At 37.6% G+C, this 18,564-nt stretch overlaps 1 protein-coding gene across 1 annotated transcript in view; it reads right to left on the reverse strand.

Moving 5' to 3' along the window:
- Positions 1-18,564, reverse strand: part of SYNJ2BP (synaptojanin 2 binding protein) — a 34,365-nt gene extending 15,801 nt beyond the window's left edge. The window contains exon 1 of the mRNA XM_045807922.2: positions 18,375-18,564. Within this exon, the coding sequence (XP_045663878.1) occupies positions 18,375-18,438 (64 nt within the window). The 5' untranslated portion in view covers positions 18,439-18,564. The remainder of the gene's footprint in view (positions 1-18,374) is intronic.

Genomic DNA, 18,564 nt, shown 5'->3' on the forward strand with positions numbered 1-18,564 from the left:
ATGTGCCAGGTACTGTGTAATGTTTTTGAAGAAGACATAAAGCTAAATGGGACAGTCCCTGCTTTAACCACAAACAGAAATTTATCCTTTTCCCTGCCCCTTTTAGATTTTGAAGAAACAAATTAAAGTCAGAAGACCTGGTCACAAATTCAACTCTATAACTTACCAGATATGTGGACTAATATAAGTCCGTGTACCTCTCTGATTCTCAGTTTCCTTTTCTGTAACATAAGGATTACAAATCCTGCGCTCTCTACCTCAAAAGATAATTGGTAGGGCCTAATAACATAAAATCTGAAAAAAATCCTTTATGACGTACAAAGTAGTTACTATCAGAGTAGTTGTCAACACACAGTGGTGCCTGCTACCACCCCAAATTGGAGAGTTTGACAGAGAAAAGATTAACAAATACACAGTACCAAGGTGGTAAGTCCTGAAATATAAGGCAGATTAAAAGTCCATCCATTAATAGGACAAGACTGGTTTGGAACTCAAACTTACTGAAATTAAGTATTTCTATAACTCGTAACCCAGACAGCCCTATCGTGAAGAGTTTCTAGCAAGGGTGGTATTTAAAATATGCAACCATCAGTCCAGCACATGCACCAACCAATTGCAACAGATGTCAGCTGGAAATAAGCAGAAGGAAGTGGTCTATCCCAGTATATATCTGCTGATTATCAACTGCGTACTAGGGAAGTCTTTCATAAGTAGGGTAGATCACATATCCTGGTTTGTCTGGGAATCTTGGTATATACCTGTTGTTCCAGTATAATTGAAATAGTCCCTTTCAATTTAAAAAGCATCTCATTTTGGACCAATGTGACCATCCTATTTATAAACGGTAATATAAGAAAAAAAAAAGGGTGATGTAAGAATGTTAATTGCAGCATGCTTTGTGGTAGGGTGAAACTGATGGTAATTTAGATGTCTATCCTTTAGGGACTAGATAACTAGAATTTGGCTAAGAGTTAGAAGATCTGAATAATCATATATAAGGTAACAGAGTTTTAAAATGTAATGCTGACATTAATAGCACAATATCTTCTTATAAATTAGAAACCCAGCACACAAAACAGTTATTACCTACTTACAAAAGCGCATGTATTTAAAGACATGTAAAGACACATTAGAATGGGTACCTTTGGGGGAAGGATACCACATGTAGTTTAGGGATGAAGGGTAAAAATAAAACTAGAGAGGGACTTTGCATGTACTGATGATGACAATGCGTGATGGAGCTAAAGGATATAATAAATTCAGCTCTCAGCATCTATAATCCAAATGGGATTGAGGGGAGAGGGAAAAAGAAAAAGACTGGGACTCAAAAGACTTTTTTAAAAGTGAGGGAATGAATAAGTGTTGCCTAGTAAACTCTGGTTATAATGTGCCAATAAATTTTTTAAATGTGATAAGATTAAAATGGGTGCTTGAACTGTAATTTGGAAGAGAAGTCTAAATGCAAAAAAGTAAAGACGGCATACGAATGACGTAGGACTGGGAGAGAAAGGAAGTATGTCTTATATAAGAGTTTTGTAAAGTTAAACAAGAGATGCCTTCTTGCAGCTACCCCCCAACCGTCTCCAGGTCTGGACCATGAGCTTGTTTAAGCATAAGAGCAGTAATAGCAGAAGCAACAGTTAATATTTATTGAGCATTTGATACGTACCAGGTACTATGCTATACACTTTAGATACGTTATCTCATTTAATCTTCTCAACAAACAGGCGAAGTGATTACTATTCACATTTTACAGATGAATTTCAAGATAAGGCATGAAGAGATTAAGTAATTTTACAAAAGGTCACACAGCTCTCACAAAGCCAAGACAGTAAGTCAGGATATTTGATTCCGAAATGTGAGTTTTAAACCATTTTGCCATACCGTATCTTTGCAGGCAATAGAAACAACTGCTTTAGGAAAAAGTCTGCTAAGCAAGGCTGCCTATCTTGGGAGTCAACCTGCCTGTGTTGGAATAATGGTTGTAGAGCAGTTTCCAAAAGTAATATATTACAGAGGAAAAACTGATTATTCTGGAGTTCTGTCACCTGAGTCAGGGTCCCTCTTGCTTACTTTCAGGCAAGAGAAGGAAAAACCCCTCGTTTATTTTAGATTCTTGTCTATAAAATCTAAAAGTTATAAAGTAAAAGAAAAAAACAATGTTTAACCTATTATATATTATTCTGGAAATAGTAATTCTGGACATAATTAAAATGAAACAAAACAGTCCATTAACACCAACAATGGTAGCCACTTGCTGAATTACGAACACCAGACTGACAAACACCCTATTTCCCCTCTATCAACCTGCAGTTTTTTCTGCAAGATAATATCACAAATCTTCCCTAGATGTCAATCCAACTCACTGTTTGTTTAGTGGTAAAATATATGTAACATAATATTTAACTTTTTAGCCATTTTTTTTTTAAGATTTTATTTATTTATGTGACAGAGAGACAGCCAGCGAGAGAGGGAACACAGCAGGGGAGAGGGAGAGGAAGAAGCAGGCTCCCAGCCGAGGAGCCCGATGTGGGACTCGATCCCGCAACGCCGGGATCACGCCCCGAGCCGAAGGCAGACGCCCAATGACTGCACCACCCAGGTGCCCCTTTTAGCCATTTTTAAATGTATAACTCAGTGGCATTAAGTACATGCACAACATTGTGCAACCACCACCACTATCCAGATCTACACCTTTTTCATTACTCCAAACAAAAATTTTGTACCCATTAAACAGTAATTCCTCCCTCTCCTTCACCCTAGTAACCCCTATTATACTCTATATCTCTAGGAGTTTGCCGATTCTATATACCTCATATATAAGTGGAATCATACAATATTTGTTCTTTGGTGACTTGCCTTTTTTCACTTAGCATGGTATCTTCCAGGTTCACCCATGTCGTAACACATATCAGAATTTCATTCCTTTTACAAGCTGAGTAATATTCCATTGTATGTACATACAACATATTGTGTATCCAGTCATCTGTCAGTGGACGTTTGGTTGTTTCCACATTTTGGCTACTGTGAATAACGCTGAGAACATTGGTGTACATGTATCTGAGTCCCTGCTTTCAATCCTTTTGGGCAATTATCTAGGAACTGAAATGCTAGATCACATGGCAATTTTTCTGACAATCTGAGGAACTGCTCAACTCTTTCCCACAACAGCTGCCTCATTTTACATTCCAACGAGCAATGCCCAGGGTTCCAATTTCTCCATATCCTCGCCAACACTATTTATTTTAGCTTGGTGGTTTCTTTTTTTGGAATAGTCATCCTAGTGGATATGAAGTGGAAGTGGATGTGATAGGTCATCATGGTTTTGATTTGCACTTTCCTAAGGCCAGTGATGTTGAGTATCTTTTCCTGAGTTTACTGGCCATTTGCATATCTTCTCTAGAGAAATGTCCTTCAGGTCCTTTGCTTAAACTGAATTGGTTTGTTGTTGTTGTTGAGTTGTAAGAGTTCTTTATATATTCTGGATATTAATCCATTATCAGATATATGACTTGTGAGTATCTTCTCTCATTTTGTGTGTTATCTTTAATTCTCTTTAGTGTCTTTTGATGCACAAAATTTTTAATTTTGGTAAAACCCAATTTATTTTTTTCTTTTGTTGCCTGTGCATTTGATGTCACATCCAAAAAATCACCATGCCCAAAAATGTAAATATTTCCCCTCTTTTCTTCTAAGAATTTTATAGTGTTAGATCTTTTGGGGGGGTAGATATCCTGTTTATTAATTATTTTTAAGTTTTTATTTAAATTCTAGTTAGTGTAATAGTAGTTTCAGGTGTGCAACATAGTTATTCAACACTTCTATACAACACCCAGTACTCATAACAACTGCACTTCTTAATCCCCACCACCTATTTAATCTAACCCCCACCCACCTCTCCTCTGGTAATCATCAGTTTGTATTCTTTGGTTAAGAGCCTGTTTCTTGATTTGCCTCAATCTCTTTTTTTCCCTTGGCTCGTTTGTTTTATTTCTTATATTCCACATATGAGTGAAATCATAATTTGTCTTTCTTATTTCGCTTAGCATTAATACTCTCTAGCTCCACCCATGTCACTGCAAATGGCAAGATTTCATTCTTTTTTATGGCTGAATAATATTTCATTGTATACATATACCACATCTTCTTTATCCATTCATCAATCAATGGATATATAGTGTTAGCTCTTACATTTAGGTGTTTGATGTATTTTTAGTTAACTTTTGTATGTGATGTAGGGCAAGAATCCAACTCCAGTGTTTTGCATTCAGAGATTCAGTTTTCCCAACACCAATTGTTGGGAACTGTCCTTCCATGAAATGAATGGTCTTGGCACCCTTTCAAAAACATCTGACCATATAGGAAAGGGTTTATTTCTGGGCCCCCTATTCTATTCCATTGTTCTATACATCTGTCTTTATGTCCTTATACATCTGTCCTCTATACATCTGTCCTACCACACTATTTGGAACACTGTAGCTCTGTAGCAAGCTTTGAAATCAGGAAGTTGTGAGTCCCCAACTTTGTTCTTTCTTTCCAAGACTGCACTGGCTAGTGGGGGGGGGTCCTCTGAGATTTCACATGAATTGAAGAATGTCCTTTTCTATTTCTGCAAAAAGGCTGATTAGATTTTGACAAAGATTGCACTGAGTCTGCAGAATGCTTTGGATAGTATTGTCTGTCATCTTAACAATATTAAGTCTTTCAATCCATGAATGTGGAATATACTTCCACTTACGCATGTCTTTAATTTCTTTCAAATTTTGTAGTTTTCAATGTACAAGTTATTGCCTCCTTAAACTTATTTTTAAGTATTTTATTGTTTTTGATGCTACTGTAAATGGAATCATTTAATTCCCTTTTCAGATTGTTCATTGTTAATGTATAGAAACCAAACTGATCTTGTATGTTAAGTTTGTATCCTCCAACTTTGCTGAATTTGTTATAAATTCTAACAGGTATTGTGTGTTTGTTTGTAGAACCTGTAGGGTTTACTACATGTATATCATGTCATTTGTGAACAATTTTACTTCTTCCTCTTCAATTTGTATTATCTTTTCTTTCTTTTTCTTGCCTAATCTTTCCAGTTAGAAATTTTATTTTATTTTATTTTTTAAAGATTTTACTTATTTATTTGAGAGAGAGGGAGAGAGAGCACATGGGGGGGGGGGCGGGCAGAGGGAGAAGCAGACTCCCCACAGGACCCTGGGATTATGACCTGAGCTGAAGGCAGACACTTAACCAACTGAGCCACCCAGGCGCCCTGGTTAGAAGTTTTAATACCATGTTGAACAGAAGTGGTGAAAGCAGGCATCCTTGGCTTGTTCCTTATCTTAGCTTTCATGCTTACATAAGTGAGTATGATGTTAGCTGTGGATTCTTCATACATGGCTTTTATCATGTTGAGGAAATTTCCTCCTATTCCTACTTTGTTTTTAACATGGAAAGGTGTTGAATGTCCTTAAATGCTTTTTGTGTATCTGCTGAGATGATCATGTTAGTTTTTCCCTTCATTCTATTAATATGTCGTATTACATTGAATGATTTTCGTTCATTGAATCATCTTTGCATTCACGGAATAAACCCCATTTTGGCATGGCATACATTCTTCTTAATACGTTGCTGAATTAAAACAGTGTAGTTCAATGATTCCCCCTAATATTCCATGTGGAGGCAATTTCTGATCACAACCAGAGGGAGCAAGACCCAAGCAGAACCTAGCAGCTTCACTAAGTTGATGCAATGGGGATTAGAGTTTGGAGAGGGTGAGGTTGCTGGAAGCTGCAAGGCAAAGTTCTGGAAAGGAGGAACGAGGCAGAAAAAAAAGAGATCCAGGTATCTGCATGAGTCTTTACCAAGTACTGGCCCTTGCATATGTTGAGTCAAACTCCACAAAGCTGGAAAAAACAAAAACTAGGAAGCTGTATGCTGAATAATTATCAGAGTTCACAAAATGCAAGATTTTCAAGTTCCGACCAGCCAGAATGGAAATCCTCAATGATTCACTTGAAAATTCTGTGGACATTCACTTACAGCATACCTCATTCGTAGAGCTTAAGTATAGCTGAAGTAAATGCTACTTTAGAACCTAGAAAAGGTTACTAACAGGCCTTCAGGGGGTCGAACTGATCTACAAGTTACTTAACTGCCCGCTAAAACAAAGTTCAACATTGTAACATTAAGAATGTTAATGTAATAAAACAAAATGCAGACATGCAACAATGTAATATTCACAACATCCAGAATCTAATTAAAAATTAACATGCTAAGAAACAAGAAAGCATGACCCACAATCAAGAGAAAAATCAGTCTTAAGAAACAGCCAGAAATAATAAAGGATGAAATGGGCAAACAAGGATGTTTAACAAGCTATTATAACTATGTGGAAATAAAAGAAGTCAAACATACTGACGGAAGATTTTTTTCAAGGCTTTAATCCACCTTGAGTTGATTTTTGTTTATGGTGTAAAACAGTGGTTCAGTTTCATTCTCATCCATGTTTCCAAGTCTTTTGCATTCTGTCTAGTTTTCCCAACACCATTTTTGAAGAGACTATCCTTTCCCTATTGTATATTCTTAGCTCTTTGTCATTAATTAATTGACTATACATGCATGGGTTTACTTCTGGACTCTATTCTGTTCCATTTATGTATGTATGAAAATGGAAGATTTTTTTAAAAATGAAACTTACATTTTGAAAATTACAATGTCTGAAAGGAAAAATATACCAGATGTGATTAACAGCAGATCTGATACCACAGGAGAAAAGATTAATGAACCTGAAGACTTAGAAGGGAAACCACAGTACCATGTAGGATAATAGCAATATATACCTGGAGTTCAGAAGAAGAGGAAAAAGGGAAACAAAAAATATTCGAAGAAACAACTGGCTTGGGGCGCCTGGGCACCTCAGTCAGTTAAGTGTCTGCTTTTGGCTCAGGTCATGATCCCAGAGTCCTGGGATAGAGCCCCACATCGGGCTCCCTGCTCAACTGGGAGCCTGCTTCTCCCTCTCCCTCTGCCCCTCCCCCACTCATGTTCTCTCCCACTAGCTCTGCTCTCTCTCAAATAAATTTTTAAAAATTTTAAAAAAAGAAACAATTGGCTCAAATTTGTGAAAAATTTACACAAACGGATCTAAGCTCAACAAACTCCAATCAGAATAAACACAAAAGAAAAAAAACAGTGAAGTATATCATAACCACATTCCTCAAAAGCAGATATAAACAGGAAAAAAAGGACACACATGTACTAAGGCACAAAGATGACAATGACAATAGTTTTTTCCTCAAAAACTATGCATGCCTTAAGTCAATGAAACATCATCTTTAACACACTAAAAGAAAAATAAAAGCCAACCTAGAATTTTATATCCAGTGAATACAATGTTCAAAAACAACAGCAAAATAAGTATTTTTTTCAGAAAAACAGAAGTTGTGGGGCGCCTGGGTGGCACAGCGGTTAAGCGTCTGCCTTCGGCTCAGGGCGTGATCCCGGCGTTCTGGGATCGAGCCCCACATCAGGCTCCTCCGCTATGAGCCTGCTTCTTCCTCTCCCACTCCCCCTGCTTGTGTTCCCTCTCTAGCTGGCTGTCTCTATCTCTGTCGAATAAATAAATAAAATCTTAAAAAAAAAAAAAAAAAGAACCAACTTGACCTAATTTATCTTTACAGAACAACAGACTCAACAACTATGGAATAAACATTCCTTTCTAATGCACAGGTAATGTTCACAAGGATTGACCACAGGCTGCTCCATAAGTCTGTCTCACTAAATTTCAAAAGATAGACACAAATTAGAAATCAGCAAAAATAACTGTTTTAGCTTCCTTGGGCTGCCATAACAAAACACCACAGCCTACATAGCTGAAATTTCTGTTCCGGAGGCTTGGGAGGTCCAAAGTCAAAGTACCAACAAGGAAAATTTCATGCTGAGGCCTCCTCTTTACTAGTAGGTAGCCACCATCTCACTATGTGCTTCTTTGTGCATGTGGAGAGAGAGAGAGAGGGAGGAGTTCTCTGGGTCCCTACAAGGACACTAATTCTACATGATCAGTGCCCCACCCTTAACTTTAATGACTTCTGTAAATGCCTTATCTCCAAATCTCTAAATACTGTCACACTGAGGGTTAAGGCTTCAACATATGAAGGGGGCGCACAAACATTCAGTCCATAACAAAAATACATCGAAAAAATTCCCTCAATGTTTGTAAAACAAATAACCCATGAGTAAAAGATGAAACTATAAGGGAAAATAGAAAACACTGTAGTTGAATGACAATGAAAATGAAATCACAATATATTAAAAATTGTGGGGGGGGGGCGCCTGGGTGGCGCAGTCGTTAAGCATCTGCCTTCGGCTCAGGGCGTGATCCCAGCGTTCTGGGATCGAGCCCCACATCAGGCTGCTCCGCTAGGAGCCTGCTTCTTCCTCTCCCACTCCCCCTGCTTGTGTTCCCTCTCTCGCTGGCTGTCTCTCTCTCAAATAAATAAATAAAATCTTTTAAAAAAAAATTGTGGGATGTAGCCAAAGCAACATTTAGAGGGAAATTTACACCTTTACATGTTCACAGAAGAAATAAATAGGTATAAAATCAATGATTTCAACTTCTAACTTAAGAAGCTAGAAAAAGAAGACTACATTAAACCTAAAGGAAGTAAAAGAAGAAAATAATAAGTGAAAAAAATTTAACAAAGCCCAAAGAGGTTCTTTGAGAGGATTAATAAGGCTGATGAACTGCTAGCAAGACTAATTCAGAAAATGTAATTTACGGATTACCAATTTCAGGAATACAAAATGGATTATCACTATATATCCTAAAGATATTAAAAGGATAAGGGAATATTCTGAATAATTACAATATTGTCAACAAAACGGGAAAATTCTTTCAAAAAAACCCACAACTTATCAAAACTGAAGAAGAAAACTTCAAGAAGAAAAAGAATATCTGAATATCCCCATATCTATTAAAAATATCTCCAAGTGTATTAAAGATATTGAATTCATAATAAAAAATATTCCCACAACTTCAGGCCAAGAATATTACACTAGTGTATTACAGCAAACATTTAAGAAAGAAATAATTCCCTTATGCAAAAAAATCCACAATATGTTCAGTAATTTCACAAAATGTTTCTCAACCCATTTTATGCAGACAAGATAATCTTGATACCAAAATACTGGTACCAGAAAAATATTCCTCATGCACATAGACTCAAAAATCTTCAAGAAAATATGAGCTAACTGAATCCAACACTATATAGAAAGGATGAATGTGGGGTTTACCTAAGGAATGTAAGGTGGTTTTAACACTGGTCAATCACATGAATAAATTCAGCTGTTAGTGAAGTAAAGGAAAAATCATATGATTATCTCAGTATATGCAGAAACAGCAGGCGGCAAAAGTCAACACCTTTTCATGATAAAAATTCTCAGCAAACTAAAAATATAAGGGAACGTTAAGTCTGATTAAAAGCATCTACAAACAACTAACATCCCTAAAACTAGGTACGAGGAAAGGATGTCCACTCTCTCCACTAGTATTCAGCACTGTCCTGGAGGTCCTAGTCAGTACAGTAAGAAATAAGAGACAAAGATTAGAAAGAAATAAACCTGTCACTGTTGATGGATATGTATATGTGGGGGTGGGGGGCATACGGGAAATCTATATATCTTCCTCAATTTTGCTGTGAAACCAACAATACTCTAAATAAATAAAGTCTTAACTTTTAAAAATAATATTTGCCTGTTGGTGGGAATGCAAAGTGGTGTAGCCACTGTGGAAAACAGTATGGAGGTTCCTCAAAAAGTTAAAATTAGGGGTGCCTGGATGGCTCAGTCAGTTGAGCATCTGACTCTTGATCTTAGCTCAGGTCTTGATCTCAGGGTCATGAGTTGAAGCCCCAAATTGGGTATCACACTGGGCATGGAGACTACTTTAAAAAAAAAAAAAAAAAGTTAAAAATAGAACTACCTTACAATCCAGTAATCACACTACTGGGTATTTACCCCAAAATACAAAAACACTAATTCAAAGAGATATATGCACCCCTATGTTTAGAGCAGGATTATTTACAATAGCCAAACTATGGAAACAGCCCAAGTATCCACCAACTGATGAATGGATTCCATACAATGGAATACTACTCAGTCACAAGAAAGAATAACATCTTGCCATTTGCAACAACATGGATATAGCTAGCAAGTATTATGCTATGTGAAATAAGTCAAAGACAAATACCATATGATTTCACTCATATGTGCAATTTAAGAAACAAATGATCATAGAGGAAAAAAAGAGAGAGGCAAACCAAGAAACATACTCTTAACTATAGAGAACAAACTGATGGTTACCAAAGGGGAGGTGGGGGGGGTCAAATAGGTGATGGGGATTAAGGAGAGCATTTGCCCTGATGAGCACTGGGTGTTGTATGGAATTGCTGAATCACTATACTCTACACCTGAAACTAATATTACACTGTATTTTAACTATACTGGAATTAAATTTTACAAGTTTTTTTAAATTAATAACTACTACTTTCTGTTTTTCACCATTCTACACACACAGCTGTTCCATATCTCCATGACTTTGTCCTCTTCCCTTTGCCTGGAAACATACTTCACTGTAATTACTTGTTTAATTATCTCTTTACCCTACTGCAGTAACTAGTTTCAATTATGAATAAGCTGCTATAAACATCTGTGCACAGGTAACTGGCTTTTGTTCATTTTTGCATCTCCTGTGCCCATACAGTACCTCGTAAATATACAGACCTCAGTTGGTGTGAAGCAACTGTTAATGCCGTTGGAAATACCCAGGCCAGGAACTCCCAACATTTCCAGTTCTGAGGAAATCTACCAAGGTTTAAAAATGTTTCTAAGAGACTCTAGCAAGCTTTTTCATAACCCAAAAAAGGAAGCACAAAAGAAAAAGAAGAAAAATACAGACGGGAAAGGCCAATGACCTTAAAATTCCTATGACACAGGTTACCCTGCCTTTCCTGGATGACTGACCTCTTATCCTGCTGATGTCTATTCTCCACATAGCAGTGATAAGGGCAGGCACCATTTAAGTACTTTAAATGAACTGAGTTATCTTTTGGTAAAATGCTTAGAACAGTGCCTGCTACAGAGTCTACAATATAAAAATATTTGTAAAACAAACAAATCCATTTAAGTCTCACAACTCTATGAGCAGATCTGATTAATACTCTCATCTAGGGAAAATGAGGCATTTGGAAGTGCAGTAACCTGCCCGAGGTCACACAGCTAGTAACTCAGCATTCTGGCTCTTAATCACTATGCTCTGCTGCTCACTGCAATTATATTAAAATTCAATTCTCTTCTGTAGCCACAGTAACTAGCAAAAAATAAATATATGTGAATTGAAAGACTGAATGAATGATTCAAATGAGTGACTCAAGAGATGAAACGACTAGGCATCTTCTCATTCGAAACTATTACGCTTTGCAGAAACCCTCTGGTACAAAGATGGAATACGTCTCTTGCCTCTTTCTACCTCTTCCAAAAGATATGAACAAGTAAATACGCATTGACAAATAAAAAGAGAAAGAGGGAAAATCTTTAACACTGAAGGAACAAAAAGATGGTGCCACAATCCAAAAATTGTTATGCCTATGGCCAGTCCCTCCCCATCACAGCGCTCCATCTGACAGGGGCAACAAAGAATATGGCCTCCCAAGATGGTTCAGGCAGTACCTGCCAGGACGTATACCTGGGCCTCTTTTTATTGCTCTGTAAAAGAAGATTCAAAATGAAGGAAACATTGCTAAGAGTCACTCAAAATAGAGTGCAAAGGACATTGAGAAAGTAGGCCCTATGCACCTCTCCTGTTTCAATTCTCAGAACACCATGAACTTTTGACTTTTGCCAATTGCACACATCCTCCTACTTTGGAAAAAAGAGAGATAATGTAACACCTGTTAATTAAACAGCCAATCGTGCACTAGATACTCAGCTTAAACTCCACGAGCACCACTATAATTTTTTCAAAACAAGTTATGTGACCTTGTGGTTTTTACCTTTATAAGCCTGTACCTGGCTCACAACTCAGGCACACTTTCAATTTTGGTTGACCCTGTATCCCAGTGAAACCCCAAAAAACATTTTGGTTGCTTTACAGCCTTCTCTTCTTGATCGACAGCTCTGTTCTGAAATATCTATGTAGGTATCTTTAATCTCTCATTTCAGAATAAGCCTTTGTTCAAACACTAAATTATATGCCAGGTCTCTAGTGGATCATGTCTCCCTTTGCTCCCTTGCTTTCAAAATGTTTCAATTTCTTCATTTTTACCTCGTTTTACAATCTGTACCCTCCTCCACTGTCCTCTTTTCAACTTTCTCTTACTCTACTGCTTCTTGCCCAAAATACAGTAATCCGTACATTGTAGTAGGCATGGATAAACCATAGTTTTGTACAAGGGGAGGATATTATCTAATTTGTTTCCGAAACATTTCCTAAAGACATTTCATACGGTCTTGAGACTTCTGTCTTACTCCACAAGGAACAGAACATATCTTATGAAGGTCCACAGCTATTCTGGTTACTCTGCCTCTTGAAGGTACTTAACATATGCCTATCATAATTAATAACGATTCTCTGACTGAACTGCAAAATTCTTAAAATTAGGGATCTTTTATTCTTTATTTTAGTATCTGATTCTTCGAGTGTAGTCCTCAAAGACTAAATGAATGTTTTTAAGAACAGCTTCCCTTTATTTCTGAGTCTCCTGAAACCAACAGTCTGTTCCTATTCTATCATCTTAGAGCTTTTTCCTCAATAATTTTGCACTTATTCAAATACAGTCATGGGTGACTTTTCTGCCTGTCACATGGCTTTTAAAAATGTTTCTATAGCTCAGCATCTATCAGCTTGCCTTCCTACTTCTCCAAAGTAATTCCTAGATGTTTTACTTTACAGTTATTCTTAAGGATTATCTTGAAGATATATTAACAAAAATGATCATTGAAGCAATCTTTAGAGACTTGTATAATACACTCTTCTCACTTTATGTTATTTTCTAGCTATTCTATCTCGTTTCTTGAATCTTAGTTTCTTATGCATCATAATGCATTATGTTCAAATTCATCCTTTCTTTCTTAAAGTTAGTGGAGAACCTGTTTGACTTTTCGAAAGCTGAAATAGACTATGTTACTGGTTTTCTTAACATTCTATTATATTTTTCTGACACTTATCAGTTTTCCTCGTCATTTCATGAACACTCACCCACGACCTTGTGTCATACCCAGCAAGGCATTAGGAAAACAGAAGATGAAGTACATATACCCTTTGAATCGGAAGAGCTCAGAGTGAAGTAGAGGGAGGAGATACAAGTAAGGAAGCAAATATAGAAATAAAAACTGAGACAGGGGTATGCAGAGAGTCCAGGTGGAGCCTAAAGAGAACAAAAACTTTGTATGATGGTTCAGAGCCTGGGTTTTTAAGTCACACAGACTTGAATCTGATTCTTAACTACCTCTTAAAGAACTGCACGACATAAGAGTCAAGGTTTTCTCATTTGTAAAATGGGAATAATAACCATTTCAACTGTTCCTTGTTGGGAGTACATGAGACAAAGTGCTTAGTTTAGCAATATATGACAAGCATTCAAAAAATAGTGTATGATATTCACAACAAGGAGGCAGCTAGCCTATATAAGGCTTCCTAGAGGAGGTGACTCTTGAATTCAGTCTTAATCAATGAACAGGAAGGGGAAGGAATCAAGATGGAACCTTAGAGAAAGGTTAAGTTTCCACATTAGCAATCATCGAGCCTTACATCGAAAACCGGGGATGTACTGTATGGTGACTAACATAATATAATAAAAAATCATTATTAATAAAAATAAATAAATAAAAAAAAAATAAATAAATAAAAACCAATTCTCTAAAAAAAAAAAAAAAAAAAGTTTCCACATTAGCATTAAGAACTTTTCATAATCCAGTCTAACTACCTCAGCAACTTCATCTCCCTTAACTCTCCTAAATGAACCCTCCCTTCTATCCAGGCTGGTATATTCACTGACCTCAGAATATGCTTTACTAATTTTCTCTTTTCTATTACTGCTTAGGCCATACCCTTCCCCGTGCCTGGCACTGGCCTACAGACTGTCTATAAGACCAACATAAATTCCAACTTCTTGTAATTGATGAGTCTGGCCCTTATCAATGGCTTCAGTCTTTGAACTTTTCCAGCACAGTGTCAGATTAACACACTCCCCGCCACACTTCCTCTGCCCTCTGACAACATACATGCTCATCATAGTCCTTAACCGTCCTTTGCACTGAGATTTCACTTTTCATATGTGAATGTAATGTCTCCATTGTAATGTAAATTCCATGAGGGTAAGCTTCATGCAAGCAAGAGAAAACAGGGCAAAGATATAGCACCTTAGTCTCAGATCTATTTGGTATATGAGTAACAGTTCGGAAAACTTAACAGTCTCAAGGTCAAACGCAAAGCCATGACTAATCTGTAGAGACTTAAATGCTTGGACTTAATGGGGTTTCTTGTTTTTAGGTTCTTACCCTAATATGCCCTCAGCTCTATCAACAGCAAACTATAAAAACTTTCCACTGTGGACTGTGTGAGTCATTTAAGATGCCTCAAATCTTTAAGGCATGATATAATCAAATAAAGGCCAGAAGAAAGGTTAGCAGTCAACTCCTTAGACATGGCTACTATACTGGAAGGTAGTATATGAAATAGTATGAGTCAACAGATCTAGGTTAAACTTACTGGCTTTAGAACTTGGACAAATCCCTAACCTCTCTGAGAGATCATTTCCTCATCTAATGATGTGGAGGAATCACTTAGCACTCAGGGTTGCTGTGAAGATTAAATGAGTTAATATATAAAGCAAATAGCATAGTGCTAGAAATATAATACCCCCCTAATTATTATTAAAACATCATACCAACCCAGTATCCTCTGCAAAAAAAAAAAAAGCAGAAAAATAGAGATTCTCTTCCTTCTTTAAAGATAATGTATCAGGATCAACCTGCTGAAACCCGTTGAGGCCTCAGTTCTGAACAATGAATCCTAATCTTAACATCCAGTGGGTCACAAGGTTCTCTTTATGGCCAATCTCTACCTGTTATGGCTGGGGTTGGCGGGGGGGGGGACACGACGATACACAACTACATTAGATTCTTGAGATAGTTCTTAGAGTAACTGGGTCTTTTCAAAATTAAGAACTCTTACTTTGATAAAGGACAATGTGGGAGGCTTAGTGACTGTAACCAAGCTGAACTTCCACAGAAAGAAAAAAGATCAACAGTGTTCCATAAAGGATAAAAGGTGACCTCTAGAAGCCACTGAAGCCATTTAAAATTGTGACCACTGCCTCTGACAATTCTTCAGATCACTCACTGTTAGTCCAAAATGACAGGAATCATAAAATAACATGTGGAATGGGCCAAAAAAATCATAAACTCTTGGAAGTGGAAGACACCTCCAAAGTCATCCAACCTAAGTGTCACCTTAAGGAGCTGAGGAGGTAGGAATAGGAGAGATGCCAAGCTACATGTCAAGCTTCTTTCTGCCTCCCCAGATACTCACTTCTTTGTCATGACTTCCCCCAAGATTTCATTCTTTCCCTTGCAGTAAGCACGATCAGACAGAATAAGTTCATTTACCTTACAAAATGAGCCCAAACACTGAAAGTATCCCAAGATTCCTGCTCTTGACAGAACACTGGCACAAAAGTGCAAAAGAATATACATTTTTTAGCTGATTAAACTATCAGGTCTCTGCATAGGAAGTTGTACATAAAGAGTGACAATGTTTCCTACAAACAGAAATGCATATTTAGAACTAGAGGCTTTTCATATTTCTTCTACAGAACAAAAACTCTCTATGAGTCTACCGAAGTTACTAGAAGTTTCTGGTGGTGATAAATGACTTCTTCAAGATGGATACAGTGAAGAAAAGCCGAATCAGAATGTGAGACTTCTTAGAGTACCACATACCAGGTAACTAAGTCTGAGAGGTGATAAGCAGAAACTTGAAACATTCTCCTGGTAACTGAAGTAACCAAACGTCAAATGACTGTTTTCATCCCAGTTCAATTCTAATTTGTGGCTCTATTCTCCTAAACTCGTAAGTTTATCAACTTATATGAGTAAGACATGAAAATACTTAGGAAAATTAAAGGAATCACCTGATGAATAAATATTCATTGTGAATAAACGCACATATACTATAGAAACTAAACTACTTTTGGGGGAAATATATTAGCTAGATATAATCACTCTTCTTAATTAGTACCTTGAAGTTTGTCCTAACTCCAATGATTCAAAAAAATGTCAACACCAGCAACTTTAGGTCTGCAAGATAACAGGATCAGAAATTTTAGCAAATGGTGAGCTGAACATTACCTATGCAAACACGAAAAAATGTGAAGTGATAATACACTGAACTTTATAAAAAATATTCAGTGACTTGAATACACAAGATAGTATCAGAGTTCTGCTCTGCTATAGTCAGGAGATCCTGGAAAAACTGTGGATGCCACAGCAAAAGAATTACGTCAAAGTACGTTAAATTCTTAAGAGATAAGAATCAAATCCCAAATCACACTAAGGCAGCTAATATAATAATTAGGGATACTTAGGCTATAGATAGAAAGAGACAAAACAGGAGAGCTTTAAATACTTGCAGGACAATCAGAAAAGGAACTAGCATTGTTTTAACTGGCCCTAGGAACAAGTACCAAGTAGGATGAAAAGTACAAGAAAACAGATTTTGGGGTTAACAATACTTTTCCACATTAGCCTCAAAAGTCAATAAATATTAAGAGTGAGAGAAGGAGAAATTTACGTAAAGTAGGAAAAATTAGTCTAAAAGAACTGAGCATACTGAATGAGCATTCAACAAACGTTTAGGTGCTCCCATGAAGCCTGACACTAAATCATGCAGATTAGAGTGAATTACATTTCCATAAGTAGGGCAGACTTCCAATCTTGTAGAACAAGAAAAAAAAGACAAAGTATGGATGACTCTGAAAGCTATATTTTATGAATAGTCTATAAGTGGTAGTCTAGATATTGCAAAATTCCACATGAGAAAAGATGATGGACTGTTCCAGGTAGTGGAGATGCCGGCGGAAAGGAGGCGGAGATTTACAGAAACATTTCAGAACCAGAGCTCATAGTACTTGGTGAATTATTGAAGACTCTTGGAAAAACAGTATTTAGCAAGATTTACTGTGCTAATGTAGCTATTCATCTATCAATGATAACAACAATAGTAGTAAACCCAGTGCTTTCCAGGTGTCAGGCAATGTTCTGAGCGCTTTACATAGATTAACTCATTTCATTCTCATAACGCTATGAAGCATAGTCTATTACCATGCACATTTTAGGGATGAGAAACCTTAAGGCTTAGCTTATATCAGTAAAGTTAGTCAGAAAACCGATGTCAAAGTTCTAGTAAGAGGTTAGATACCAGATGGATCTACATAATCCCAAATAATAATCCCAAAGCTAAAACTCTTAATCCATACACTAGGCAGCTGTCAAGGGCAGGCAACAAAACCCATGGCAGGCTGCACGTAAGAAGCGTTAAGAGCCCAGTCGAGAGAAAGCGTTGGCGGAAACGGGGGTTCGAGGGGAAAGATGACTGAGGGCAAAGAGAGGATTTAGCGGTATCAGAATCACAGGACGTGCTTGTTTAAAAAGAAAGAAAGAAAAAAACCCCAAACAAAACCTGCATTGAACCCAAATTCCTAGAGATGGGACGGAGGAATTAACATTTTTTTTTAAAGATTTTATTCGGAATTAACATTTTTTTAAAAGCAAAACCGAGAAACCTTGGGTAATTCTGAGGCACAACCAGGTTTGAAAAGTGCTGTAGCAAATCTCTGAGGTTTCTTTCCGTTTTAGCATTCCAGCTGACACTCTAAATGAATTTCCCAAAAACGGAAAGGAGGGAGGGATTCTAGCACCGATAGAGCCGCTATGCGTTTACAGTCAACACCGTTTACGCTCCCATTTTTACTTAACAGTCTCTCACAGGAACTGGGATAAAGTAGGCAACGGAAGGAGGGATGTGGTGTTAAAAAGCAGGCTTTGGGGCAGAACTTTCTAGTACTATTAGCACCCGAAAGAAAAACTTCCTGACTATAAATACATGTGATAATCCGACTGAAAAATAAGGTGGATTCCTCTGATCGGGGTCGGGCTAACGATGGATGCCAATACAGACTTCTAAAATGTTCAGCGCGTTGCAGGGAACCTCTAGGCTGGGGCCTGCCGGCTCCAAGGCCAAAGGAATCGGGCTCAGCAGGAGGTGTCTGCTCTGCAATTACAACCTCAAGCACCCTGCTCCCGGAGACGACCTGTGCCGCACATACCCGAGGGTCCTCTGGTAAGATTGATTTCCTCCTCAGCGACCAAATAATCCACTCCTCCGTTCATGTCTCACTGCTCTCTGGCTTCCCACCTGGGTCGGCGGGGGCTCGCGCAGGTGAAGGTGAACCAATCTCCGCGCGGCGCCCAAAGCACAGCACTTTCGGTTTCTGCAGCCCGCGGACCGGAAAAGGA

This window comes from Ursus americanus, chromosome 26 (assembly GCF_024610735.1).
Source record: "Ursus americanus isolate L20-20 chromosome 26, mUrsAme1.1.p, whole genome shotgun sequence".
NCBI classification, from domain to species: Eukaryota; Metazoa; Chordata; class Mammalia; order Carnivora; family Ursidae; genus Ursus; species Ursus americanus.